The sequence below is a fragment of the Neoarthrinium moseri genome (genome assembly GCF_022829205.1).
Source record: "Neoarthrinium moseri strain CBS 164.80 chromosome Unknown scaffold1_Wmoseri_CBS_16480, whole genome shotgun sequence".
NCBI lineage: Eukaryota > Fungi > Ascomycota > Sordariomycetes > Amphisphaeriales > Apiosporaceae > Neoarthrinium > Neoarthrinium moseri.
In genome coordinates this window covers 678,054-705,856 of record NW_026055115.1, presented here as the reverse complement: position 1 = coordinate 705,856, position 27,803 = coordinate 678,054, and the positions used below count along the sequence as shown (strand labels likewise).

General features: G+C 52.4%; 13 protein-coding genes across 13 annotated transcripts; 8 read left to right on the top strand and 5 right to left on the bottom strand.

The window, feature by feature from the left end:
• Window positions 1-753: 753 nt before the first annotated feature.
• JN550_000211 (uncharacterized protein) lies at window positions 754-1,707 on the bottom strand (the record flags this gene model as incomplete). The annotated part of the gene is made up of 1 exon (XM_049313381.1): window positions 754-1,707. The coding sequence occupies one exon, from the start codon at window positions 1,705-1,707 to the stop codon at window positions 754-756; it is 954 nt and encodes a 317-aa protein (XP_049177500.1).
• A 944-nt stretch (window positions 1,708-2,651) lies between these two features.
• Window positions 2,652-4,061, top strand: JN550_000210 (uncharacterized protein; the record flags this gene model as incomplete). Its single annotated transcript, XM_049313370.1, has 3 exons — window positions 2,652-2,924; window positions 2,990-3,494; window positions 3,583-4,061. The coding sequence occupies 3 exons, from the start codon at window positions 2,652-2,654 to the stop codon at window positions 4,059-4,061; spliced, it is 1,257 nt and encodes a 418-aa protein (XP_049177499.1).
• A 288-nt stretch (window positions 4,062-4,349) lies between these two features.
• Window positions 4,350-6,734, bottom strand: JN550_000209 (uncharacterized protein; the record flags this gene model as incomplete). The annotated part of the gene is made up of 5 exons (XM_049313359.1): window positions 4,350-5,124; window positions 5,174-5,438; window positions 5,492-5,564; window positions 5,618-6,427; window positions 6,483-6,734. 5 exons carry the CDS (start codon window positions 6,732-6,734, stop codon window positions 4,350-4,352), a joined length of 2,175 nt encoding a protein of 724 aa, XP_049177498.1.
• Window positions 6,735-7,441: 707 nt separating this feature from the next.
• On the top strand, window positions 7,442-8,296 carry JN550_000208 (uncharacterized protein; the record flags this gene model as incomplete). The annotated part of the gene is made up of 1 exon (XM_049313348.1): window positions 7,442-8,296. The coding sequence occupies one exon, from the start codon at window positions 7,442-7,444 to the stop codon at window positions 8,294-8,296; it is 855 nt and encodes a 284-aa protein (XP_049177497.1).
• An 846-nt stretch (window positions 8,297-9,142) lies between these two features.
• JN550_000207 (uncharacterized protein) lies at window positions 9,143-9,778 on the top strand (the record flags this gene model as incomplete). The annotated part of the gene is made up of 1 exon (XM_049313336.1): window positions 9,143-9,778. The coding sequence occupies one exon, from the start codon at window positions 9,143-9,145 to the stop codon at window positions 9,776-9,778; it is 636 nt and encodes a 211-aa protein (XP_049177496.1).
• Window positions 9,779-10,477: 699 nt separating this feature from the next.
• On the top strand, window positions 10,478-11,059 carry JN550_000206 (uncharacterized protein; the record flags this gene model as incomplete). The annotated part of the gene is made up of 1 exon (XM_049313325.1): window positions 10,478-11,059. One exon carries the CDS (start codon window positions 10,478-10,480, stop codon window positions 11,057-11,059), a length of 582 nt encoding a protein of 193 aa, XP_049177495.1.
• Window positions 11,060-11,778: 719 nt separating this feature from the next.
• On the top strand, window positions 11,779-12,556 carry JN550_000205 (uncharacterized protein; the record flags this gene model as incomplete). The annotated part of the gene is made up of 2 exons (XM_049313314.1): window positions 11,779-11,836; window positions 11,886-12,556. 2 exons carry the CDS (start codon window positions 11,779-11,781, stop codon window positions 12,554-12,556), a joined length of 729 nt encoding a protein of 242 aa, XP_049177494.1.
• A 424-nt stretch (window positions 12,557-12,980) lies between these two features.
• Window positions 12,981-14,063, top strand: JN550_000204 (uncharacterized protein; the record flags this gene model as incomplete). Its single annotated transcript, XM_049313303.1, has 1 exon — window positions 12,981-14,063. The coding sequence occupies one exon, from the start codon at window positions 12,981-12,983 to the stop codon at window positions 14,061-14,063; it is 1,083 nt and encodes a 360-aa protein (XP_049177493.1).
• Window positions 14,064-14,344: 281 nt separating this feature from the next.
• JN550_000203 (uncharacterized protein) lies at window positions 14,345-16,270 on the bottom strand (the record flags this gene model as incomplete). The annotated part of the gene is made up of 1 exon (XM_049313292.1): window positions 14,345-16,270. The coding sequence occupies one exon, from the start codon at window positions 16,268-16,270 to the stop codon at window positions 14,345-14,347; it is 1,926 nt and encodes a 641-aa protein (XP_049177492.1).
• A 1,320-nt stretch (window positions 16,271-17,590) lies between these two features.
• On the top strand, window positions 17,591-18,790 carry JN550_000202 (uncharacterized protein; the record flags this gene model as incomplete). Its single annotated transcript, XM_049313281.1, has 1 exon — window positions 17,591-18,790. One exon carries the CDS (start codon window positions 17,591-17,593, stop codon window positions 18,788-18,790), a length of 1,200 nt encoding a protein of 399 aa, XP_049177491.1.
• A 1,181-nt stretch (window positions 18,791-19,971) lies between these two features.
• Window positions 19,972-22,205, top strand: JN550_000201 (uncharacterized protein; the record flags this gene model as incomplete). The annotated part of the gene is made up of 4 exons (XM_049313270.1): window positions 19,972-21,861; window positions 21,934-22,027; window positions 22,084-22,148; window positions 22,203-22,205. The coding sequence occupies 4 exons, from the start codon at window positions 19,972-19,974 to the stop codon at window positions 22,203-22,205; spliced, it is 2,052 nt and encodes a 683-aa protein (XP_049177490.1).
• Window positions 22,206-22,725: 520 nt separating this feature from the next.
• JN550_000200 (uncharacterized protein) lies at window positions 22,726-24,708 on the bottom strand (the record flags this gene model as incomplete). Its single annotated transcript, XM_049313259.1, has 2 exons — window positions 22,726-24,366; window positions 24,430-24,708. 2 exons carry the CDS (start codon window positions 24,706-24,708, stop codon window positions 22,726-22,728), a joined length of 1,920 nt encoding a protein of 639 aa, XP_049177489.1.
• A 615-nt stretch (window positions 24,709-25,323) lies between these two features.
• Window positions 25,324-26,901, bottom strand: JN550_000199 (uncharacterized protein; the record flags this gene model as incomplete). The annotated part of the gene is made up of 1 exon (XM_049313248.1): window positions 25,324-26,901. The coding sequence occupies one exon, from the start codon at window positions 26,899-26,901 to the stop codon at window positions 25,324-25,326; it is 1,578 nt and encodes a 525-aa protein (XP_049177488.1).
• Window positions 26,902-27,803: the final 902 nt, after the last annotated feature.

Here is a 27,803-nt window from a genome sequence, read left to right as displayed (position 1 = left end):
CAGTGATGCAATAATATAACCTTTTTGATATATATGTTTGAATCCCTTAACTTAACTTCGAGTCCCTCAAGTTTGTGACCGAGTCGAGGCGTAGCAGCACGCCAACACACTTATCTCCTGAGAATTCAAAGCCCTGCCACAGGCAGGCGGACAGGCGGACAGGCGGTATCGGTATTCCTTATCGGTTTATGACAACAGTTCTAGTAGAGCTTCCTCGTAAGTACCGGTAGGCTCTATTAACAGGACATAGCTCAAGGAGCTACCGTTCAGGAGGTCGCGGGTTCTACGTAAGTATCATAGGTAGCTGCCAACTCCGCACTGGCAGCCCAGGCGATAACCTTTGGCAATTGGTGCTTTCGGTCTCTGTTCTATGTAGCGCTTGATATACGGTATAGTTTAATATACTCGAAATATTCATGACAACTTATAAGACAAGGGACTTGGGAATACGATCGTATGTATGGAGCGCGAAGGGCGCATTTAGAACTTGATCTCAGGTCAAGAATTCACCCCTGAAGGTGGATATTAGGGGATCATCCAAAGCAAATAGATTCGTGAGCGGCCAAGCCCTATAGTAGCCCCAGCAAATCAATCTAACACAATTCATAAATAGTTTTATTAACGGCTGGCAAAGGCACACTCTCTCGTCCACACAAAAGGAGCACCAAGGGAGAAAGACCACAGTAGGACAAAGTTCAACAGTTGGAGTGCGATTTACCAGAGCCTATCTTACTAACCCCTCAGGTAACTCCCTCATTGAAGAGAACCACTTTCGATAAGGCGCTTGTAGAAATCAAGCGCGCCTCGATCCTGATAAATATGTGCCTCAGCATCGTGAATCAGCCCCACGATCTTCAACACCGTCTCCTCCTCGGCGCGAACGAACGGCTTATTCATGAACTCAGTTTGGGCTTGCCTCAATGGTGTTAAGAGCAAGCTGTACAGTTCTGCCAAGGACGTCCGATCCTGAGCCTCGAATTCATCGATCTGCGCATTGAGATCTCTATGGTTCTCAGGCTCGAGGCACACATCCGACGACTCCCTGAGAAACTTGAGACGTGCGCGCTCGCGCTCAACATCGTTCCACATGCCATAGACCTGGTTAAGCGTTTCTTTAGCCTCCAGCAGGTAGCCAAAATATCCACTGATTGGCGGCATGCCATACCGTCTCAGCAGTTCTTCACGCTCCTCGCAGAAAATCTCTGCTTTCTGAACTTTGGACAGCGCACTCATTGGTGGGCGGTATATTCTGTGTTCACGGAGCAGAGCGTCGTACTCGAGCAGTAACAATAGCTCGTCGATCTGCATCTGCACAGCAGTCATCTCAGCCTTCCGGGACGCGAGACCACCTTTTAGGAGTGACTCAAGGCTATGCAAGAAGCCCTCGCTCACAAATAGAGCTTTCTTCACGTCGAGCACTATCTCCACCAGATCCTGGGTTGCCGTTGAGGCAAACACAGGGACGCTTGCAAACCTTTGGATCTTGTCGCAACTTTCGATAAACCTCAGCATTTTGCTGTTGTCGAAACTTACCCACTGCTGATGCCGATGGAGCCACGTCAAATCCCCTGTCCGCTGGCTCATGTTTGCAATGTCTTCGAGTATCAGATTACGACGCCGTTCGACGGCTTCCAGGGACTTTTCTAACATGTCTCGCGACCGTGAGAGAGCCTCTTCTGGCGTGAGATTCAGGCCCTCTTCGATCATTTCTTTGATTGAGTTTGTGGAGTCCATTTGATGAGGTGGTTAATTGATCTGATGTGGAAATACTATTACTTAAGTTTGATGATATAAAGCTGCTTCTGGAGCTCGTTGCAGGTGACGAGCGCATGCTATATAGACGTTGAGCCGACAATGCTGTAAATAAAGCATTGTGACTGGATTTTCAGGGGCTTGTCCCAAGATGCCTCTAGTATACAAAGGGCTTTTACACACTGTTGACCTGTGCAGTTAAGTGAGATATAAAGCCATGAGATCGTCTTTAACATTCAAGGAGACAAAGACCTCTTTTAATTACCTGTCTTTCGTCTACTCTCGATGTTTTGGGTTGTCGTGACTCTTGCAGAGATCGCATTGTCCTGAGCCCCGGGACTCTTGGGCCTGCGGATATACTTCATTCGCATAGAACGTCAGGCTGTAGATCCTCCTATCCAAAAGACCCATAGCATCCGAACCTACCATGATTACCCGATATTTGATGATTCAAGACTGTTCTGTCATCCGGTGATTGTCTACGGGCCCACCGATACCCACTCCCCGGGGGTTGAGAATATTGCCGCGCGCCGGTCGACCTCATCTCGCAAGCTGTTTCCTCACAAGATTTGCAGGCATTAAATAGAGATTCCGGCCTAGTCTTGAGTCCTTCCGAACTTGGCTTACGACAGTATCCTATGGATTATCAAGGACCAGTGGACCACTGAGTCACACCGGGCATGCAGGTTTCGCGGGTCCGAACCATTTAGGAAGTGGGGAACTTTCCAATGCGGGGAATGGGTAGTTAGAGCAGTTGTATAAAGTTGGCACCTCGAAGCTACTCAAAGCCAAGATAATCATGGCTGACACGCTGGCCAATCAGATATTTCTGCAGCAGTTTTCTTACCTGCCCTTATAGTACACTCACTCTCTTAACTTCGAGAAGACACACCTTCACTATGGTTCGCCCCCACATCCGCGACCTCGGATACGGACCGGGCTACTACACGCCAGGAGCAAAGAACTCAATCCTTGATGTACCGGGAGTCCAAGTCGGCCAGAAAACAATCCACGATGATGACAATGGCGTACATGTCGGGGTCACGCTCATCTACCCTCGTGGCACCAAGAGCACGCGCCTGCAGCCGTCATACGCCGCCATACATACCTTGAATGGCGGTGGTGAGATGACGGGGACCCATTTCATCCAGGACTGGGGCTTCACAAGCTCAGTGAGTTCTCTACAAGAAAGCCCACACATGTAATACAAAGCACTGACGACCGTTGCCACGATCAGCCCATCGCCTTTACAGACTCCATGTCCTGCGGAGCCGTGTACCAGGCTCTGACCAACTACAGCTTCGAGCTCTCGCGGCGTCTCAAGGAGTCCGCGGAGGCAATGTACTCCCACCATGGCTGGCCCGTCGTGGCCGAGACGTGGGGCGGCGGCAACACCGACATCCACGACTTCAAGTCGACGCTGAAGTACGAGCAGGTTGTCGAGGCCATTGAGGACGCGGCCACGCGCGAGCGGGTCCTCGAAGGCGGCTATGGTGGTGGTACCGGGATGCTGTGCCTGGGCCACAAGGGCGGCACTGGCACCAGTAGCCGCCTCGTCCCCCGGGCAGGAGACGGCGAGGAGGACTTCGTCGTTGGCGTGTTGGTGCAGACGAACTTTGGCGAGAAGTCAATGTTCAATATTGGCGGAGTGCCGATTGGGAAGCTGCTATTCCGCGATGAAGTGCAAAAGGGAAACGCTGGGAGCGATCCAGACCGGGAGGAGAGAACGGGATCGGAGGGCAGTAAGTCACGGTCCTTTTGTTTTCACCTTGGCTGTCCATGGACCTTCGTAGAAACTGCACCGATCGAACACTGCTTACCGAAACCCAGGCATCGTTGTCTGCGTCGTGACCAACGCGCCTCTACTCCCGCACCAGCTGAAGCGGGTTGCCGCTCGCGCCTCTTTCGGCATTTCGGCCGTCGGCGGGTTGGGCACGGGCTACAACACGTCCGGCGACATCATCATCGCCCTGTCGACCTCGAAAGACTGCGAGCCGCAGGTGCTGATGAAGCAGCCGTGGCAGCGACCAAGCCCCGAAACCAAGAGCACAGCGGGTGGCCGGCCTTCGGCCCCCGACGGGCAAGTCAGCGGTGGTGGGTTCCGGCGGGATGTAGAAACACAGACCGTGCAGACAGTCGTGCACAGCTCCATCGATGCCCTGTTCGTTGCGACGGCTGAGGCGACGGAGGAGGCGATCCTGAACTCCTTGTGCCAGGCTGAGGATCTCAAGGCGTGTGATGGCACCGTTCACAGGGGCTTGAATGTCGAGAGAGCCCGTGAGTTGCTGGAGCAGTACAGGGTGAAATAGATATTTATTAAGATGGGCTGGACATCCAACGACTGTCGGCTACTGTCGCAGTGTTATATTGTTGTCCCTAATAAATGAACGTGTCTCAACCGTTCAGCCCGAAGTCTCCTTGCTATGGCTTTGAAAAAAATATTCGCAGCTGCGTGATCTTCATTACAATCATATAGAGTGAGGACTGGATCCTCGCTACTTTACATAAGTCAAGCTCCTGAACACCTTCATACGATGCTCATCGCTGTTGAAAGACATGGCTAAACCGTCAAACCGTGGTAGGTGCGTATATGGTCCTTAGACCTCATCGCCCGCAACGGTCTCATACCCACCCCTGCCTCTCCTGCCGCCCAGCTCCATGGCCGCAGGACTCTCGTACGTCTCCGCCCAGTTCACACGCTGGCCACCTACTACGGCATCACCAGTCTCGCGCCGTCCAAACATGGGGGCCGGGTCGCACCAAAAGTCCTTGCAGTTTTGAACGTACCCCCTGGAGTAGGGGTTCTTCTTCTTGCGCTGCTTCTTGGCTGTCGCTGCACCTCTGCCGGTTGCTGTCTCGATGAAGGTATCAACTCCGAGTATGCGGCTCCACTGTTGCAGGAAGCCTCGACCGTGCTTGTGGCCATGATGCGAACGGTTGCCCAAGGGATCATGCGCCGCGCTCGGTGGTGCGGCAAGAGCATCAGGATGGCTTGGGTCGAGAGGCGCTCCAGTGCTAGTGAAGTTGTGCATGAGGTTTGCGGCCGAGCCGTCGTTGATGCCATACATGTTCTCGTAGGTCGTCATGGCACGTGCTACCTGAACGAACTGGACGAACAGAAGCATGCTGACCCAGGTAAGTTGCAGTGAAGCCCAGATGCCTAGAAGGATGACGTAGGGGTCGGCGTTGAGGACCTGGCACAGGTTCTCGGATAGAACGGTGCATTCTTTGGCAGCACCGGACGATATATCCGAGAAGTAGTAGTACAACAGCCAATCAAAGCTGAGTATACCGAGAGTCAGGCCAATGAGAAAGAAGAAGAAATGACGGTGGTTGTTGATGCCAACACAGTTGTTGATCCAAGGACAGTGGCTATAGGGCGTTAGTCAATACTACAGAGCAGTTGTTGTGGGAATCTTACTGGTCATGTTTTGCAACGCATCTCTGGCAACGCTTGCAATGTTTGCTTCGGAGAGGAGTGCGAATCATACAAGAAACGCAAAAGTTGGACTCATCAAACTTCCACATGCTGAGAAGTTCATCGATGACGGCCTTCTGTTCGGCAATGCCATTCAGCTTTGGTACGAAACCGGGGTCGAAAACCATGGATGTGGCATAGAAGTAGGATGTCAAGCCGATTAAACCAATGCAGATGAAATTCAGGAGCGGATGCGCCGAAAATGTTGCTGCAATCGTCAATATCAAAATACACTCCACAGCAAATACTTGGAGGGCTTACCTGGCAGTACGGTCAAGAGCCAGCTTACACCCACCAGAAACACTGATCCCGCACAAATGCCAGCCAGCCAGGGCTGATTGAGGGTTAGTGACGGCCGGTGACATATGTTTGTTGCTATGCACATACCGTTTTGTGAAGATGTCTCATATCAGGCGGACCATACTCAATAACTTGAGTGGTAATCCATTGGTACCCAAAAACCACCAGAAGCCCGAATGGCAGGGATAGGAACACAGGCAGATTCGACAGAAGTAACAACTCGATCCATAAGAGGGAGAACGGTAGAAGGAACAGGAACCTGTTCATGAACGTCCGTTTGTCTTGGAGGAAATAAGATGCACCGGGCCACCAGGGAGTGACGGGATGAGCGTCCTCATCGTATCCGCACTCTTTCAGCGCCCTATGCCAGGCACCCACCGTGTTCAGATCTTGGGCGGTGATGGCAGGTGTCTTGCCTGTGTGCGTCTTGGCAAATCGGTCCGCGCCGTACTCGATAAGCTTCAGGATGCACGGGGCCGATCCCTTGACGAGAGCCCAGTGCAGGGCAGTGAAGCCTTGCTCGTCCGTGGCGTGGACGCTGGCGCCCCATCGCAGAAACAGATCCACACACAAGGGAAACCCCTTGTACGCCGCCCACATGAGTGCAGTGTGGCCGTAGCTATCCGCCACGTCTACTGGAATGCCCTGGTGCAGCAGAAGTGTAATGAGCAGAACGTTTCCGTTGAAAGTCGAGATATGCAGGGTGTTGTATCCCTGGGCATCGGAAATCAGTGGGTCGGCGCCGTGCTGAAGCAGCAGGTTGACGGTGTAGTAATTGGACCTCTGGGCAGCCCATTGTAGCGGCGTTGCGACGGACTCGCCTCCTTTCTTGTTCAGATCCGCGCCCTTCTCGATCAAGAACTTGGCCATGGCATACTGGTTGTTAATTGCGGCCCACTGTCACACTGTCAGCTTTTCGGGACCTCCTTTCAACGAGCTCACGCGCGCATACATGTAAGGGGGTGATGCCCTCATCGTCTGTGTACGTCGCATCATATTCGCCCTTCTCAAAGAGCTTTTCCATGGAGGGTACGTTGCCCACTCTTGCCAGCTGCATGATATCTTCCTCGGCGGGAGTATCGGCCCCGGGCATGCTGCCCATCTCCATGTCGGCCGAGTTCAGCTTCGGGGCGGCGGCAGTCGCTTTACTGGAGGGCTGGATGGGCGCGCCGGTGGTGCCATTATTTTGCGTGTCCGTCGACATCAGCGGCTACAGCTCTCGTGTTCGTGTGCTGGTGTGCCCGTCGGGTATCTGTCCTCGTCGTCGGTTTGCGTCGTAGTCTAGTGTGGTGCGCCGTGGCTAGGGGACGTGTCCAGGATTCTCTCGATTATGAACCGACGCCGCCGAGATCAGGATGGGTGATTATTACAGGCAGTACACAGCGATGCTGAAAAGTCAAAGCCAACAATAGGAAGACACGACGAGAAGAAGAGCGGCAAAGACGGCACGTCGCGAATGGTTCGGGTGGACCCTGCTCGAGGACGATGGGAAAGCAGAGCGCAATGCCTCCCTCGTCAGCCCTTGGCCTGGGGGCCCTTCATCACGGCTGTCAAACATCGAGTCCAGGACGCTGAGCCACACTGGCGGCACTAGGGGCCAACGCGCCGTCTGATTGGACATAAATCTCCGATCGACAAGGTCTGTCCCGGGTTTCCGTTCTCCTGCGCTAGAAGGTGCACGAATGCCCCCCCAGGGCCCCCCAACAGAGACCCCAAGGCTTGGCTTTCTAGGGGCACATGGGGCGGCACCAGAGCCAAAAATGACGGCAGCTGTCTGCTCCGGTAGCACCACTGTCGACAGGCCATCATCTTTCGACTGCGAAATTGCCTCGGAGCTCCAGCTCACCCAACGGCCGCGCATAAAGTCCAACGTGAGGCCTCAGCACTGATTCAGTCGACCATCCGGCCACCATGGACGACCTCAAGCACTACCTCGAGTACATCCTCACCCCGTCGACGCCCGTCTTCGTCGTGGGCGCGCTGATTGTGCTGCTGGTCCCCATCCTCGTCCACTTCTACATATCCAGCGCGACGCCCTACACCAACTTGCCCTCGATCCTACTCATCGGCCCTCCCGGCGCAGGCAAGACTTCGCTGTTGACGCTGCTCGAGCGCGGCGACAATGCAGTCCCCACCCACACATCTCAGATCACCCAGTCCGTGGAACTGACCGTCTCGACCGACGGCGGCATCCAGTCCTTCCGTGACGCCGCCAGAGATGACGCACCCGGCAGCCACAAGAAGTTCATGTTGGTCGACACCCCAGGCCACGGAAAGCTGCGCGAATCCGCCATGGCCAAGATCAATGCGAACGACCCCCTGAAGGGCGTCGTGTTTGTGCTCGATGCCTCCGCGCTGGACGAGAACCTCCAGGCCATGGCCAACTACCTCTTCGACGTGCTGCTGGCGCTCCAGAAGCGCATGGGCGTAGGGAAGACGTCCAAGGCCCCCCATGCCGTCCACCTCCTCCTAGCCGCCAACAAGGCCGACCTGTTCACTGCCCTGCCTGCATCTTTGGTGAAGAGCAACCTGGAAGCCGAGCTCGGCAGGATACGGCAGAGCAGGAGCAAGGGCCTCAAAGCCTCTGGTGTGGCTGTTGGCGAGATGGATGACGAAGACAACGAAGATTGGCTGGGAGAGTACGGCGCCGAGAAGTTTGCCTTCAGCCAGATGCGCGAGTTTGATGTCGAGGTTGACGTTGTCGGCGGTAGTGTGCTCGAGGGCAAGGTCGACAAGTGGTGGGATTGGATCTCAGAACGAGTGTAACCGTCCCAGCTTGACAATAATAATACATAAATTAATTCCACGGGTTGTGAAGCATACAAAACGACGTTTTCGACTCGCAAGTGCGACGTGTACGTCTGACATCTTCCAGGGCTCAACTCATGGGTTGCATACATCTCTGTCTTCGCACCTGAATGAGTTGCAAGGAACAGAAACATGGCCAAAAGTAGATGACCAACATAGCGTTGACTGGCCTCAGGGGTGGGCAATCACGCTTGGGGCACCCCCGCGACATTCCATCATCTGATACTTGATTTCAAAGGTCCTAATGGAAGTATCTCTCGGCTGTGTAATCCCTCCTCTCGCGGAATTGGCACATCGTCATTGGCGACAAGCATTCTATCGTGGAGGCAAGGTTGTCGATAACTAAAGATCATTTCGCTTTGAAATATATCGTATGCGTCTGTAGAATGTTGGTATTTTCATCCTATTCTCAACTATCATATCCCAAGCATTATGAAAATATATGTATATTCTAAGTACGTGTACCGATCAGCAGGGAGCCATTCATAATTACGTGCCGATGCTGAGTTGTATACGCAAGGGGGTTGCCCCACTAGTTGATCTCTGCACCAATCATAAGCGCCGCTAAAAAGTTCAAACTGCACCTGCTGGCTACCGTCTTAGGCACATAATCGATGCTACACTTCTCATCACATAACGGATTACACCCAGCATATCAACACAAGCAGACCCGAACAGGTTTGCCTGGAACGACCAGAAAGTCCATTGAGCATACAACGCTCGCATATTCTGTCGTGCATTCACGCAAATTGCTTCGCCTTCAACCCCAAAAGAAGCCCAGTGGCCCTGGTGACGGAGCAACAAATGCCACCTCTGAGCCGCAGCCCCTGCATTCCGCTCCAGCATGCCGTGTGGTCGCGCGCCCGCGCGGCAACCTGCAAGTTCTCGGCGCTGAACAAGGCGTTGGCGCACGCCCTGTACCGTGCCAATTTCATCGCCTGGGCCACGTCGTCCGGGCCCCGCGCGCCGGACCCGTCCATCGTGAAGTCGTTCACGCCTGAGGAGCTGTTGGACATGAACCTGTCGTTCAGGGGGAACCCGCTGAAGAAGCAGCTGTGGATGGGCCTGCGCTATGCGGATCATGATGCGCTTCACCCCCGCGTGCCGGCCATCGGCAAGATCCTGGGCGTCAACAAGGCGCCGCGCATCGGACCGTCAGAACTGGAGCGCCTGCTTGGAGGGGAGAAGGTGACGCTGGAAGGCCGGGAGTTTAGTGAGCTGAACAATGGGCAGGCATTGTTCTTGCGGACGGGCACAGCGGAGGTGATGGAGAGTCGGGAGGCACTAGAGAAGGGGGCGACAGGCGAATTGATATGTCGCGTCTGGCCGTTTAGGGAAAAGAGAGACGCGAAGAAGGGCGAAGAGATATCCGCAGCGCGAGAAAGGGAAGTGGAAGATGGAGTTGACTCGAATTCGGCCGCCAGCGAGGCCAGGAGTTAGGAAATAGGAGTGTCAAGACTCCAAGTGGTGATCTCGCCTGGGTTCGCGGGTAGGGCACATTCTGGGACTCACGATGTAATATTATGTACTATATGCTCGGTCTGGTCGACTGATGCGGACCATTAGATCCAATTGGCCAAGCCTGCGCGAATGGATTTGTATCGGCATCTATGTATCCAGGTAGACTTCTCATATGCAGGGAATAATTACAGTCCTCGCTTAATCGGTAGACTATGGGGATCACATGCATGCATTCCATACCTGAGTTACTTAAATAAGCCCAGGTGACCGATACCAGTCTTCCCATGATTGATAACGTCCTCATACAGCGTATTTGTAGGCTTGCTCACATCATTCGATATGCTGGAACTGTCCTGAGTTGAGTCAATAATTAGCCTTCATAAAAAACTGGATATACTTGAAAAGTTAAAAACGAACGGGTCTCTGCCTTCAGCTTCAAAACTTAGACACTTGTCACCAAAGCATATCAAGCATTGCAATCTCCGGAACAACTGTAGGGGAATACTTAAGGAGCGTCGGATGCGTTCCATGATGGGCAATACTTTGAAGAGCAAATAGTTACCAAAGACCGTTCCAACTCATCTGCCACTACTCAACGCGATAACCTGACACGCTTGCATTAGGTTATATACCGACCAACTTGCGCGTTCAACAAAGTCTCCATAATACATCACCAAGATGTGCCGTGTCAAGTACATCACCGAAGTCTGCCGCAGCTGCGGTAAAGACAACTGGTACGGCGGTAACAGCAAAGATAAAGTTGTCGTCTTCTGTGCCACCCGCAAGGCCCACGAAAACAGCTGCAACAGAAAAGAAGGTTGCGAAAAAGAGTACGTTACCGAGCGCGGCGCCCTTTGCAATCACTGCATCAAGACGGGCAACTGCTATGGCCTTCAAACAGCCTTAACCGCCGACCTACCAAGACTAGACATATCAGACACTGTGAGAGGCCTAGAATGGCTGCGATATACTACTGCCAAGGACGCAGCAGACGAACACCACGACGGCATCTCCACTACGGACTACGCTTCGAGTGAAATCGAGACAGAGGCGAAATCCATCTGGAACCAAGGCTTGACAAAGTTTACTGGCGTTTTATACAAACAGAAGGGCAACATGAAGAAGCTTGAGTCTTTTGAGCTTCAGAATATGTCAGACGACTCTTCACAGTCTTCGGAGGAATCACCAAGGGCCCTCACTGTACCACAAAGAGTCTATCTTGCAAATGTTTGGACAAGGGTATCTGTCCGTGGTCGATAAATAAGATGCACCCGAAGCTTGTCTTCCTGCTGGTAGGCCATTGGGGCTCTTGAAGGAAACTGACTTGAATAGAGTACATATTCTTAGTTCAATGCACTGTATCTTTATCTGATGTGAATGAAGAAGCTCGTTTAAGACCAAAGTCTTTGTTGCAGCGAAAAGGGAAGAGGAAAAAGAGGAAAAGAATTTAGCCCCCAATGAATCTGAGCGAGGTAATGAGATAAAGAAATAGTGACATGTTTTCTTTGAAACCCCTACTCGCAGCGCGTATCGATTGCGGCTCGCAGTGGGCATTTGCTGACCGAAGAACCGGGTACGGTAAGACTCAGCTGCGGCGGGCAATCTCCGTATAATACTTCGCCTTGGTAATAAATTACACGAGGCTGTTAAAAAGCCCCAAGGTCCCGCATTTACAGGCATGCTAAGAGTGGCCGTGTTATGTAGGGCTGACATCAGGAGCGCTGCGCCCCATGTTGATCCTGACTATTTTTATCTGCGATGCCTAATTAGGCAATCTTGGCATGGATGTAGCGCTGCATCGTGTACGAAGTGCCAAAGCCGTTGAAGGTATAAACTAGGCCGGTTCAACACTGGTGCTGTCTCAGTCTATAACAATTATTGAGTTTCACTGGTACGTCGCTGCAGACTCATTCCTATCAAGCACGTTTTCTCTCCCTTCCTTTCTGTCAAGCGAGTCCAGGCCCTTATATAGTTAGAAAATGCATACTCATTCGCTACTTGCAACTACCTTCACGTTGCTAGGATTGACCACATCTGGTAAAGCAAAAGTTGTCCGTTGACACCACACGGCTAACATGATCACCAGCGACCATCCCGCCACGTACAACCCACGCGTCTCAGACCCTCAGAATATGGCCGCTCGGAGATTCCATCACCTTCGGAACTTCATCTACAGATGGCAATGGATACCGCAAAGACCTGCGAGATCTATTAACTAAGGCCTCGCTTCAAGTGGATTTTGTTGGCTCGCAGAAGAGTGACTCCATGGACGATGGTGACAATGACGGTCATCCTGGTTATACTATCCAGCAGCTATCACCTTACCCCGCCAAGATTGCTGAGCAAAAGCCCGATATTGTACTCCTTATGGCTGGCACCAACGACATTGGCAAGAACACGCCGGATGAGTTGGCGCTGGCCCCAAAACGTCTTGGAGAGCTCGTCGACTGGATCTTCGGAAATGTTACAGACACTTCGGTGATTGTTGCACAAATTACCCCCTTTGTTCACGACTCTGCCAAAGACAAAAAGGCTATAGAGTACAACAAAGGTGTCAAAAAGGTAATTGAGGACAGGTCGGCGCAGGGAAAGAAGATCACACTGGTGGACATGCACTCTGCATTGAAGACGGACGACTTTGGTCCTAACGACATACACCCGAATGACGGCGGGTACAGGAAGATGGCAAATGTGTGGTTCAAAGGGGTTAAAAAAGTCGTTAATAAGGGATGTGCCAGCCAGAAGCAAAGAGAATAGAGAGTCTTCTTATCGCCATCTTGGGACAAAGCCATGATGAACTAAGTGGTTGGAGGTTTGTACATCTTAGGATAGAGGACAGTGAATTGTTATACTACAATACATGGCCTTTTACATGGACGATATTGTATACTGAGGTAATTGTGACCTTCTCAAGACAATGAGGATATCACCCAGGTCAGAAAGGAGAAGAATAACAAGTACATGGTGTTGCACAGCTAGATAGATGAAACCCCAGGAAGGTACGACACATTGCTTTGTCACAGTGATACACCATGAAGCCCAGGTGATTCCTTCTTGCATATATATAACACCAGGCCCACCCTCTAGAAGGTCCTTTCTCACCAACATAGAAAGTTGTCGATAGCTCCTGTGTCGTTCAGCAATTTCTACCGAGTACTTCTATCTTCTACATCAAGACATTATGGCTATCAAGAATCACAATAAGAGGGGAGGCTCTGCGCCCCGCAGGCGGCCCATCGCCGGCCCTAGGGCTATTGGTGAAGAGCAAGTTCCCGCAGACCAACTTTACGAGTTCCAGACGACCACGGTCGACGAAATCAAAGCCAAGCTCCTTGCCGCAGGATTGCCAGTGAGGACCGGATACACCAAGCTTGCATATTGGAGAAGACTTCGGGGCTTGTTGAATGTTGATGAGTATCCATTGCCACCGAGACTCGCATACGATTACATGCGCAAGCGCCCTAGAGCTGGGCCCCCGAGTCGCTGTGAGAGCAAAATGCCGATCATTCAACTTCATGAGTTCCGAACTGCCACTATACGACAGCTCAAGCGAGAGCTGCGCGCCTTTGGGATAATACCAAGACAAGCGATGGGCAAGTGCGATCTCTGGGCACTGGTGCAGCTGGCCAGACAGAATGTGCGCAATGAAGATGATTCTCACGCTTCGGACGCCGATGACGAGCATGACGAGCACGATGAGCATGACGAGCATGACCAGCCACCAGCGCCAGTCAACGCACCGGGTAGACACGCTCCAGGTGCTGGCCGAGGCGGCACTCGCGGAAGAAATCCTCGGCGCCCACGAGGCCCAAGACATGGTGTTCAGAAACCTGCACCAAAGCGAGCTGTCAGGGACCGCGCTGCTGGGATGCTGCTAATCTCGTACTTTGATGGCCCTGTGTCGGTGCTGATGCAGCAGCGCTTGGACAATTCTTGGGGAATACCTTCATCTCGCCTCAAGGATGGAGAAGACTCCAGACTTTGCGCGATGCGCGCGGCCGTAGAGAAGACCGGCCTCGGGCTGACTCAATTCGAGTTGCTTGATGATGAGTTTGCATCGACCGCCGACGGCTTGGAGTATACCACCGTCTATGGAGAGCTCATCGACGAAACATTCGAGCCATTGGCTTCCGACAAATCTGTTGATCTTGTATGGGTCCCGGTCGAGGAAGTTGATCTGCATGGTCTGCATATGCCGTTTGCCGCAACATGGCATGGGGTGAAAGCTCTCATCCCACCTATGTCAGGATGGGAAACTTCTTAGCTGCCGCTAGGTCCCGGGGATCTGTGGGATATCAGAAGCATGTGAAGTCAACAACGAGGGATTAAGGGTTTATGTTTATTCCCCCCAACCCCCTAAGGATATTATTTCAATAGCTCAAGATATGAAAAATGAACTGTTTATCTGAACTGACCTTGGTCCGTCGTCGAGAGGTGCGGTCACACCTCACAAAAAAGAGACAATGTTCCTGATTCCATTTCGCGTGACTGTGACCATCTTAACATCCATACTACTTTAAATCAACAATTCTTAATTCTAACTTCCTAACCAAGAATCAAAGACACCTTTTCTTGTTCCAGGCTGGCCCATTCATCTGCTGCCACTTTACCACTTGCCTTCCGATACGCGACTCCATCTATCCATTCTATCCAAAGAACAACGTACTCGTTGTGTCGACTTAGTGGGAGCGTGTACCGCTTTTTCTGTTCGTTCCATGTCCTAGAATATATCCTTGACTCATAAATGGCGACCAGCTCAACCAGCAAACCCGCCTCCCCTTTGTTAGTATCCCTCGGAAAGCGGACTAATGATTCTTCGTTATGTAGGTGTAGCGAGCCAATCACAATCTTTTGACTGTTGAGCAAATTTACGATATTGTAATCGCCAGATTGGTGTCCCCAGAGCCAAGTTCTCGTGGTCTCACAGAAGAGATATTCCATTTGTTCAGGCATGGAAGGAAGTGTCGACTCCTGTATTTCTTTGATGGGAAAGGGATAATACCAAGTGTAATTTCTATTGGGCTTTGATGGAATCGCCCCGTGACTGAAAATATAGTGCTCACAACCATCGGGGTAGAGAAAAGGCATGTCGTGGATTACTGTCGTGGGCGCGTCGTGCCGCGTCCAGCCCCGGGGTAAGGGTTTGGTGACATCTTTGTATATCTCACGGTTCTCAAACCAAATCGGTTTTATTCTTCGTCTCTCTGGCGGTGGAGTCTGGGGTGAATGGCCCGCATACCAGTCGGTAATGGGGATGGTTTCTTCAGTCCGAGAGCTTATCGGGTTGATGTGCACCGCCTCGAATTGACCACAGGCTACCAGTCCTTGCCAGCCGATCCAAGACCACGAGGGGAGACCAGATGGTGATAGACGATCTTTTGCGGGTCTCTTTGATGCAACTCGGCGGTGGAGGTTAGTGTGTGACCATTGCGGGTGCCAACCCAGTAATCTGTCGAAGAACATGGTAGGAATTCCATATAGAAAGCCTCCAAGGAAAGAGCGACTGAGCACCGAAAGCAAACCAGAGATGCCTGGAAGCGCATCTTCCTCATGTCGTAGTGTGCGGTTGTTGTAGCTCCCGATAATATGGCCAAGAGAACCCAGATCAGGAAACCCGGCCAGTATAATATTCAAGCGTGGGTCAACATACTTGTCGACCTCAGCGAGGTGCACGAGCTCCTCATGCCAGACACTACAGGAGCACTCCCAATGCACCTCTTGGTTGTTGAAGAGAATTCGACGTGGGGACATCTTATACTCCTGATAGGTCCAGCCGCGATCGTAGTATGGAAGGCCCTGGTCCATGTCAACCCTTCCGGTGTTCCTAACAATGAGTTGCTCGTCACCGAACGGAATAACTTCTTGGTCTAAGCTTCGAGTCGTAGAGACGCCTCGAAAACCCTCCAGACCACTGTTGGCATCACCATCAGCAGCAATAATAGTCACGATGGCAGTAGCATAGATAGCTCCCATCATCTCTAGTTGCTCTGTGGTGACCTCAGAGTTGTAGTGGGGGATACAAAGTGCATCTACCCATAGATACTGCTCGCCAATGATAGATGTCAGATAGACCGCTTGCTGGATAATGGGTGGTACTATTTGAGCGAACTCCGGCGCGTCGAGAGCTAGTGGCTTTTGAAGACTTGCCAGCATGTCGGCGTCAATATGCTTCGCCCTATGGTTGCCGTAAGTGTAGCTTAGTGCTACATAATTTTGAGGTACCTGTCCTGGGACAAGACACCTCTGTCTGACGTCGATGAGCCATGCTGGACGTGTATGCCAAATCTTCATGGGGTTATCACACGACTTGCCATGGAGTTTCAAGCAATCGTGTTTCCATTCTTTTGCCATATCTACATCCACCCAGTCGGGATCAAGAATGCGACCTATACCTGGGTGATTCTGTTTCGCAATATCTTTGACTAGAACTAAACTCCACGCGCAGAGCCCATGGGAGATAGAGTCGGCCATGACGACGCTATTAGCCACGCCCCGAGAAAGAAGTCCCATGTCCCGTGTATGTACATTTGCATACTCAATGTCTCGGCAGTGTGCCACAAAGGATTGTACTAAGAACTTGTGCGCAACACAGGGAGTGGAAAGGGCCTCTTCGAAAGACCCGAGATCAACTTTATGGGTCGAGCTGGGATCGGAGAATAGCTTCCAAATACTCTTGCAAGTTCTGCAGTCTGAGCACCAACGCGGAGTTGACGATATATCGGGGGAGCTCTCTAGGCCCTCCATTCGTGTTCTTTAAACAGAGTTGCAATAAAGATAGGGTTATAAATGGTATTGCGATGATTGGACTGTGGCGGACTGTTCCGAAGGCTGTAGAGAACGATTGTTTCTGACAGGCGGGGATGTTGTCAGACCCTCAACTAGTCGTCGTCAGAATCCTTGGCTCGCTTACGCCATCCTCTGTTGCAACCCCACAGCTTCCACGAATCACTATTCAAGACTGCTACAACTCTCATAATATTATCTAAGCACGAACAGAGGACCACAATGGACATTCCGTTGAACAATCCCTTGTCTCCTGACTCCAGTCCTTTATCGTCGCGGTCTTAGTTAACAAGCAGTAAACTCCTATGTGATGCCCAAGTACCTACACAGCAAGTACACGAAAGCAACCACCATGCAACTCATTTATTCGTAGTCGTGCAATCAAAGAAAGGGGCTCAACGGTTTCTAGGCCCGGTTGGGCCTGCAGGGCAGCGCCCTCCCTTTTTGAGCAAATTATGTCCATGGTGATATTTCACGTAGTGCTTTATGAGTGTACTTGTGAAGCCGTCCTGGCTTCGCGCAATACTTCATCGACAAGACGGGGTGACATCACCTGAGCAGTTTACGAAGGTGCCAGAGTACATATTTCATCCCGAACCTCTGCCTCTGACATTAGGCACAGACTGAAAGCAAAGTTCGCTTTTTTTTTTCCCTCATGTGACAGTATGCGCTAATACATTGTATCTCAAGAGTTTGGAGGATCTTTCGAATTGGAAGCAGGCGCGTGAAAACTTCTTTCTTACGAAGAATTTAATCGTTTATCCGATAATTCGAATTGGAGACAGACCTTGAATAAACTCTCCGTCTCGAACGGGTGACCTAGGGCCCAGACCACCGAATTGAGTTTGTACCTGAGGAATTGACGCTCGGGTCTGGACACATCACCAACAAATTCGCGCCCACCCTGGCCGATAACTTTGAGAAAGCGTCTCCGGACGAGTTCGCCCTGCTGCCTGCTGACCTCCGATGCCTCATCTATCGTCGTGAGAATCGGCCCTCCTCAGCAAGATGGCGGCGCTGTCCGCGCTGACAAGCAAGGCGCTCGGCAGTCTACTGCTTTTTTCATCCGGATGTCATCAGTCAGCCGAGTCGGAAGCGCCACCAAAGTCAACCGCCCCGGAGGCGGCGCCAGAGTTCGCAAACTTCCCCAACCTGCCCCCCGAGATTCGACACACAATCTGGCAGCTGGCCCAGCCCCAACGCATCTTACAAATTACCATTGACGAAAACAACGATGAGGCGGTGCTTGAGAGGCCTTGCCTTGTGCCCGCCACCGTGCCCAAGGTCTGCTACGAGGCTCGGCAAGAGACCTATCGGACATTCAGCGTGATACCCAGAGGAATCGAGCTGTGCTTCCCGCCCGAAGTGTCCTCAGAATTATGCATCTCAGCAGACCTTAAAGACTGCATAAGGCTACCACGGAAGCTGCAAGATAGGGTCGCATGGTTTGAACCGCAAAGAGATATCATCTTCTGGAACGGAATGTGCTGTTCCGAGACATTATGGGAGCATATCGACACAGCGGATTGGGAAGGGTCAAGCCAAGTCGTGGAAGGGGCCGACAAGGGGGCGCTGGAAAAGACCACCAAGTCTAGCGAAGTCCCGACACGGAGCCTGGAGGGCTTTGACAAGCGTTCAGTCAAACACGTGATGGTTCGCGCAGATCGATTTTCTCACGGTTTCTGGGACCTCGTTGAGATTCTGAAGCTCTTCCCCAATATAGAGCTCATCAGCGTCCTTGTGGGTGGGATATCCATATATGAGACAAAAACACAAGAGATTCAAAGGCCATTGTGCGCTCTACTGGACCTCAAGAACAAGGCGCAGAAACGGAGGGTCAGCAGGTTTATGAATAGGTTTCCCGAAAGTGATCGACTCACTTGGAAACGCCTCCAGCGACACTCCCGCATCATACATGGCGTCGCTGATCCCCGTGGCGACTCAACATCTTGGGCCGATTGGGATCTTCTCAGTGTGCAGTATCACGAACACTGTCGCAGTGTTGAAGAATGGAAAGGAGACATCGAGTCATTCAAGAACGAGTTTCTAGCTTACGTCTGGCAAAGGCGCCAAAAGTCGCCAAAGAAGAACTTTGCTGCCTGGAAGCAGGACGTCTTGGATAGCCTGCCTCATTTCCGACAGGTTCTCTTCGTACGAGCTTATGGTGACGCGAGTCGATCGCTTGGTCTGGAGGAAGTCACTATCTAAGAAGACAGTGCCTATTTCTCAACATCTACAAAGAGTATGCATCAAGACATACCGAAGCTAGTTTTAGCTTTAGCAGATCAATCGTCTATCTATAAACAAAGAGTTTTGGTTCCTTCCGGACGACCATCGGGGCCAAATCAAGTCCGCGAAGTTTTCGAAATGAACGGAACAAAGACATTGAACCACAAATTTAACCTGGTATATGTGTGATTCAACTTCTATCTGATCTGATCTGCCTTGATATACCGGCTTCATTCGTGTATCAGCCGTGGCTGGGTTTGGGCGTGACTATAGGGCGTACTATCCATATCTAGTCAAATCTAAACCTGCAGGGTGCCGTATCGGGCAGCGTACTTATTCTACATGCATAGATTCTATTTACAAAGAAGGATGACAAACGGTCTTGCCATACCCTTCTTCAACCCTTGACACATTGCCCTTTATCACCGGCGCTCGGGTGTACTACGTATACCTGGTTGCTAGGCTGCGGTTCAGGACTCAAGTGGGACCCCCGAAGCTTCCGACCGCAATCCCCGCAAAAGCGCCCTCACACCACGGCAAAGCTTGTCATGACGATGACAGAATTTTTATGACACCGACATCCGCAACTGCTCGCTCGGTATATCGCTATCGTGCCAAGGCGTCGGCCCGCATACCGGCTCCGGCCGATTTAGGGTGAGCTCCGTGTGGGGATTCGTTGTGATTGGCTCAGTCGCATGCGATCCGACTGATATCTCTCCGGCATGGGGTACATGGGGGCCCACCATAAGATAGAGACCTGGTATCTCGAACACCCGTCGATCCCAATTAGCTTATCTACTGGCCTCTTTTGCAGAGATACCTGCCAACCTGCAACCACGATCCAAGAACGATGATGTATGCAGCATCCGTTTACAGTCACCTCCTCGCGATCCCATTGGACCTAGCAATCGAAGACAGCGAGGAGCTAGCCGCTTCGCAACAATGGCGCGCCCTCCGCATTCGCATGTCCACTAGACATGGTCCCGATAGGTGGTCTACCGGCAGCTCTCCGATCAGATCGATAGGAAGGTCGTAGCGATGCGTGTAGATGCAGTGAAGAATATAACCGCCAAGATGGAACGCTTGGTTTCAGGTCCTGGTGTACCTAGGCAACTCCCGGTAACTAGACAATTCGACGTTGATCGACAAGGGCCTCCGCCATGCACAAGCTTCAACTCGCTCTTGGTCTCCTCGCGAGCCGAGCGCTTGCCGGCCCTCTGTCGTCCCTACCGGTCAAGATCGAGACTCGATCCAAGCTGGACACGAATCTTGCCAACATCCATCTCCGCTTCGCTGAGGATGTGGAGGGAACCGTCACTTACACTTATGGCCCGTGTTCGAGCGTGGAGCTAAGAGATGCGCACCATGAGGTTGGTCGCAGTACCAGCTCGGCGGATTCGAGACTCGTCTGGGTGATGCCCAGAGAAGTCTCGACCGGTGGCTGTGTCTCAGCCTGGGATGCCAACGGTTCTCTCGTTGGCCGCAGCGATGCTCAGAACTTTGAGCCCACGAATAGGAGCCTGAAGAAGCGTGGCGAGGACAGCATCGAGATGACCAATGCGACGGGTATCGACACCTGGGGTCCATGGTTCGACGGTGTCGCACTGCTTGAGAGTAAGAACCTGAGCACGGTGGATGTGGATGCGGCGAAGGGCAAGGAGATTGCCATTGTGGGTGCTGGTATGGCTGGCCTGATGACTTACTTGGTCCTCCACCAATCCGGCTTTGAGAATGTCAAAATCATCGAGGCTGCCCAGCGACTCGGCGGCCGAGTCCATACTGAGTACCTCTCGGGCGGGCCGTTCGACTACTCTTACCAGGAGATGGGTCCCATGAGATTCCCCAACACTCTGACGGTCGCTAATGAGACATACAACATCACTGACCACCAAATGGTCTATCAACTGGCCGACGAGATGAACATGCTCAACGTCTACAGCAAGAACTGGAGTGTAGATTTCATTCCGTGGTACCAGTCCAGCAAGAACGGACTTTACTACCACAATGGCATCAAGCTTGACTCGGGGCTCCCTCCCACCGTCAGCCAAGTATCTGAGAACTCGTCGCTGTCTGCATCAGCTGAAATGAACCCTTCCACCCAGGCGCTCTCGGACTCGATTGACACCATGATCAACAACGACACTTTCCTGATCGAGATGGCTCTCAATATGCACAAGGCACACAAGGACTTTCTCGAGGGTGGCCCGACCAACGGCTTGGCAGGCGACGAATGGTCGGAGTTTGCGTACTTGGTGAACTATATGAAAGCCAACCTGAACGATACCGACATTGTTGCCGGAGGCTCCTTCCAGACCTCGTTCTGGGATTCGTTCTACGAGGGCATGTACTTCGAGGCATCGACATGGAAGACCATCGATGGTGGCCTGAGCAGACTGCCTGCTTCGTTCCACCCCCTGGTCGACAACGTCACCACCATGAACCGTGCCATCGAGCGCGTCAACTGGTTGGAGGACACCCAGAAGGTCCAGCTCGAGTGGAAGGACAAGAGGAAGAACGGCAACTACGTGTGGAAGAACGAGACCTTTGACTATACTGTGTTGGCGCTTCCGTTCTCCGTCATCAAGGGCTGGCGCCTACCTTCGCTCCCCGCCACCATCTCCAACGCTATCGACGAGCTACCGTTCACAGCGGCATGCAAGGTGGCGCTGGAGTTCGGCACACGTTTCTGGGAGCACTACGAGAACCCGATCTATGGTGGCTGCTCGACTAGCACCGACATTCCCGGCATCGGCAGTATCTGCTACCCGTCGTACAACATCAACGGCACAGGCCCCGCATCCATCATCGGCTCGTACATCTCTGGAAATGACTGGGGCCAGTACTGGGTGTCTGCCACCGAGGAGGAGCATGTGCAGTATGTCCTAGACACCATGATTGAGATCCACGGCGAGGTTGCCGCGGAGCAGTACACCGGGAACTACAACCGGCGATGTTGGGCCCAGGACCCGTACACCAAGGGTTCTTGGGCCAGTCCCAAGATTGGCCAGCATGAGCTCTACATTCCGGAGTACTTCAAGACCTACAACAACGTGAGTTTGGCCCTTGCATACGCATCCTGATGGTGAAAGCGTTGCTTTGGACACGTTCTAACCGTGGCGCAGATGATCTTTGTTGGCGAGCAGACTTCCTACACCCACGCATGGATTGCGTCGGCGCTTGAGTCTGGCGTCCGCGGTGCCATCCAGCTGATGCTAGGTAAGTGAAAAGCTCCCCAACATGGTTCGACTTCTCTTGGCTAATTCTTGGTGTAGAACTCGGCTTAGTGGATGAGGCAAAGGCTGCCAATCAGAAGTGGATGGCGAGATGGATCGATGTTGTAAGTCAGCTCATGCCCTTGAAGATGAACAGCAGGAAATACTAACATATTCAGTAATAATATAAAATCTGGTTCGGATCTAGAGGCCTACATGTCGTTCTCCATTACGATATAATTACGAGTAATGATGACCTTACGTGTATAGAAAATTGACTTAGAAAGACAATAACAAGCATATTGAAACACATGTCAAATTCACCATAAAGCACTTCCGGTATTAATAGTATCGTGTCAAGTCTCGAACAAAAGGTGATGAACATAGCGTAAGCCAGGCCATAAACAGTGTTGACAGGTCTTGAAGACCTAGTCCTTCGGCGGCTTATTTCACAGATCAACTGAGCTTGCTAGTCTAATGCTAGCATGTGACAAGGCCGAGGCGCAGATTTCCCCTCTACACACGCCCTATGGCGCCTAGTAACAGAAAGCATTTAGTGGCAGCGTTCCTTGCTCTGCCTGTCAACAGACGCCTTTGTTTCTTCTACCTCGTATCCACGACACAAGAATTTACTTCCTTCAATGGTCATGGGTCAGGTGAACCCGACATAATCTCTTTACATATGAATGGCAATACAGGAAACTACCAGTTGAACCTGGTGACATTGGGTGAAGCCGGTGGGGTCGGAGCTTTGTCTCCAACATCACTGCTATCACCAGCCTTGCTCTCAAGCATAGGATGTTCTAGCTTATCAGCTCTCCAGCTGGCCGAGTCGGCGGCGCGCTTGCTTGCCGCACCTGCGCGTAGCGCCCTGAGATCAGCCATGTCGACCTGATTGCCACTTTGATCTCTAATAGTGACTACAGGCCTCTGACCTGTCATGTATCTCCAGTTGGTGGAGCTAAGAGCTCGACTCTCGGGCGAGTGTGCTTTCAAGTCCGTGAAGGTGACCTCGTTGCCATATGCATCCTTGATTCTGACAGCAGAGCTGCTCCCTCGTCGGCGAGCCTGGAAGGGCGAAGAAGGAGGGGTTGCGCGCTCGAGCGGCTTGAAGGTCTTCAAATCTACCTCGCTTCCGTTTGCGTCCTTGATTGTAACCGCAGGCCTCTTCGCGGAAGGCGATGTCTTGATGGAAGACGAGAAAGGCTGGTTCTCTTGGATAGCGGGTTCCTGCGGAGTAGTTCCAAGGATATCGTTGGTGAGCAAGGACCTAGGTGTCATGTACTTCCAAGGATCGCTTGTGGGTTTTAGGCCTGGGTAGCGGCTTGCTCCGTTGTCTGCAGTCGAACGGGGTTTGGGTGGACGATAAACGGTGGGCGCCATCTGCTTTTCGCTATTGTCGCGGAGAAAAGGTGATTTGTCCAAGGCATTGGCCTGGATTTTCCAGATAGGTCTTGCCAGTGCAACCAACTCCGATCCAAAAGTCTGGATCAGCTCGGTGGCCCTGTCGGCTTGAGCATCGATGAGCGCGTCACTCTGAATCGTCGCCTCGTCTGTGTCAAGGGCTGCTTGAACCCACTGTTTCTTCCACTCGTTGACAGCCTCGAGTGCTTTAGCGCTCTGCGGCTGCACATTCTTGGCAATCATGTAGAAGGAAGAGCGGATTCCGTGCCACTTTGCGGGCTTATGAAGCATGATTGTCGAGAAGCTGCTAAATTTCTGGAGCAGAGTAGCTGTGTCGACAGCCTCAATCTTGTGTAGTCGGATGACAAGATTGCCACCAGGCTTTATACGCTGGAGTGCCAAAACGAGCTGGCTGTTCAGGAGTCGTACACGTTCCTTGATCTCGCGGTAGGATGGTCGTGGCTGGGTGCGAAGAACTTGTCCATCACAGAAGACGAGATCGAAGGCCTCGCCCTCGAAAGGCCGGACTGTGGAGAATTTGGCTGCTTCAGGATGTTCGGACGGGATGTCAGTAAGTCCCATCTCGGTTGCAAGCATTGTGATGTCCAGCCAAAGCGTTTTGAGATTAGCCTTCAGCTCCCAGAACGGCATCGTCATCGGATGTCCTCCTTCCTCAACGGGCAGGGTGATTCCACAGACGCTGGAACCGCGGATGAGTCTCAACACTGAACCGGCGAAGCCACCTGGAGCCATGCAGAGGTCAAGAGCCTTGGGCCCACCGACCTGTTTGAGGTCTGCGAGAATGCCGGAAACTTTGTCGAGCTCTTCCGCGATCTCACACATCATGTGATAGAAGATGTTACGGGTATGCTTGTCTGCATTGTCGGCTCGCTCTCGCTGGGTCTGGAAATGCTTATCGCCCAACTCACTTCCCCAGCCCTGATGTGAATGAGCAAACGACCACAATAGAGTACGGTAGCCGTAATTAATTCAGTTGCCTACCTTTCTTCGCAGAATGTCTACATCCCTGTACTCGGGGGCGTTGTCGAGGAGGTACTGGTGGACGATGGGGTGGGTTGTCACGATGTTTGGCAGTTCATCGTCTGATCGCTTCGAGTCAGTGACGCTCAACTTGTCAACATCGGGGACGTCGCAAGTGTTGGTAACAGCCTCAGAGAGAGGACTAGAAGCACCACCATCGGTAGCGAGGGTCGAGTCCTCCTTGCGGGGATCGTTGATGTCTGTCTGGATCGCACGATCCAAGTTCGTGATGTCGTCCATTATGCAGCACGGCAGGACGAAGACATGGGATAGGAGGGATGGAGATGAGATGGTATGAAGAGAGTGGGCTCTGGCAACAGGGGAGCCTAGGAGCAACCAGGTCATCCGATTGCTCAAAGCAACAATCGACGTGTTGTGGGATTGTTGCCAAATGGATTGTCCGAAGAGGGACCTCAGGGCCTACTGCGGCGCTCAAGGTAGGCAGGGACGCGCAGGGCGATTGCCCTCTCCCTTTGTGCATTGAATTCTGTGCCCTACTCAAGTTGAGCAGCTACTCGGATTGTCCAGGCGGCCACGGCGTTTGCATTCTCTGGGAGGGCCATCAGCTGGAGCTGGCACTCCGCCCCAAATACATATGGACAGGGCATCACCGGCAAACGAAGTTACCCTTGGTATCCTTGGACTGAGGAACACGAATCTGTGCCTGTTCAAGTTCCCCCAAAACTCGGGAGTTGATCCCTTCTGACCTCTATAGACGTTGAGCCTACCTAGTCTTTCCTCCAAGCCCATGCCAATGTATCCGAGTGATAACATCCTACGAAATCTATCCAGACTTCCCCAAACGCCCAACCCGATAAATGCAAGTACTCCACGATGCTGATGCGATGAGTCTTCTTAGTGCTTTACCTGCTTTACCATCCAGGTCAACAGGTCGACCTTCGTGGCAATAGCCACCGGTTTGCTCAATGCCTTGTCCTTGCCTACGCCCGGCTCCGTGACAACCGCCGCACTGTTCCACTCGAAGAAGTGGCTCAGCTCGGTCAACGGTGTGTCGACGGTGATCTCCACAAACTTGCGGCGCTGCTTGCCGCGACCTTCTCTGGGGTCGGTCACAACTTCATCAAGGCGGCCAAAGTCGAACATGACGTCCTTCACCGGGCTCTGGCCGGTGGCACGGCCGCGAGAGATGTAACTGAGCAGGTTACCGAGTGTGACCAATCCTACGAGTTTTCCGCCCGGTCCAGCCAAGACAGGCAGTTGGTCGAAGCCCTTCTCCCGCATAGTCTCGATAGCCTCAGCACAAAGCTGAGTGGAGATTACCGAGGTAACCGGCTTCAATCTCAACGCGCCGACAGTGGCACCGGCATAGGGATCCGCAACCTTCTTAGCGTCCCCAATAATAGCGGCGTCCTTGGCAGCCTTGTCGGCCTCTGGTAGAAGATCGTTCGCGGCGAGCCAGTCATCGTCAGCGAACTTGCTCAGGTAACTTCTAATGCTGTCCGGCAGGATGACAACGACAACATCGCCTTTGCCGAGGCCGAGATCCTTCACAGCCTGCACCATCGCAGCCATGGCGCTTCCGGAGCTGCCACCGACAAGGAGACCTTCCTCAGCAATAAGGCGGCGGGCAAACTTGAAGCTCTCGCGATCTTCAGTCTTGTACCACTTGTCAACCAATTCTCTAGTCAAGACATCGGGGATGAAGTCGTAGCCGATGCCTTCAACCTTGTAGGGCTGATCCCGGTGTTCTTCGTTGAGTGCTTCCGGTAGTGCCAAGATGCTTCCCTGTGGGTCTGCTGCGACGATCTTGACATCCTTGCTGTGCTTCCTGATACCCTTGGCCAATCCAGAGATGGTGCCACCTGTTCCAGCACCAGCTACCACACAGCTCAACTTGCCACCAGTTTGTGTCCAGATCTCCTCGGCGGTGCCAAACTCGTGGGCGAGCGGGTTGTCCTGGTTCGAGTACTGGTCCAGGATGTGCGCATTCGGGATCTCTTTGACCAGGCGTCTGGCAACCCCAATGTGGGACTCCGGCGCGTCCCATGCAGCTTGGGTGGGTGTTCGGATGATGGTGGCGCCCAGGGCTCGAAGGACGCTGACCTTCTCGGCTGACATCTTCTCGGGCAGCGTGATGATAGTCTTGTATCCCTTGATGGCGCCTACAAGTGCCAGACCGATACCTGTGTTGCCGCTCGTGGGCTCGATCAGGGTGTCGCCTGGCTTGATTCGACCGGAGCGTTCGGCTTCCTCGATCATGCGCAGGGCAATGCGGTCCTTGACCGAACCGCCAGCATTGAACAGCTCCACCTTGGCGTAGACATCGCACTCGATACCAAGGGACTGCGGGATCTTGTTCAGCCGTACCAGAGGCGTGTTGCCGATCAACTCGGTGGCGGACAGAGCAGTCGCTGGCGGAGGCGGGCGGTGGGGGAGGGACGAGGCACCGTTGGTGCCATTCGTAGCTGTCATCGTGGCGCAAGTAGACTTGGAAGGGGGTTTGAGGTGTTGGAAGCAACCAGGACGTCGAGTTAATGAGTATGGCCCAAAGTCAGACGTTGCTGACCGTAATGTGTCCTGTGATGCCGCGAGTCAGAAGAGGAATGTCGCAAGTTTTCTTCGGCCTTTTGCGGTCTTGCAAGGTCGCTTGTGATTTTGGCCCCACCAAAGCCGACGGTAGGCGCCCCCGCCCAAGATGAGGCGATTTCCGAAAGTAAATTTAACTAGTATACAAGCGCCGCCTGAGCATTCCTGTGGTCAAGCACAGACTTATGCACACCCATGGACCTGAATTCCAAGTCCTAACTGCTAGGTATGGCCCGAAACTCCACAGTTTACTTCCACTTTTCTTTATTCTTCTTTTTTTTTCTCATTGACTTCCTTTTTCCCTGATGATGATGATGATGATGATGATGATGATTGAGGAGCTCTTGGGTACAATACTCAGCCTTGTTGTTGCCAACCCAGCACTCAAAACTTTGTAGACTTCCAGTACGCATACAGAAAGTGGTTTACTAAATAGCTTTGGGGATCTGATTGTCGGTTTCCACGGTTACACGTAAACATAAGTCAATAAAAGACCAAAAAGTCTTCCACACGGATCGGTCTAGTCTTGAACCACCAATTCCAAGCGTCGATTGTATCTCTTACAATGGCCATTGCACTTGTAGCGTAATTTTTTACCTCGCGACAGTTATCAAGCGGGGCGGCGCAGTCTCTCTTCCCATTTAATGCCGGACTATACTATGTCGCTTTGTGCCTTCCGCATCCGGGCGACGCTGGCGCAATGAAAACTAACAAGAACACTGTCTTGTTTCAAAACAATCTCACCCTGGCCAGATCTTGTGGGACTTTTCATTCCAATTACATACATA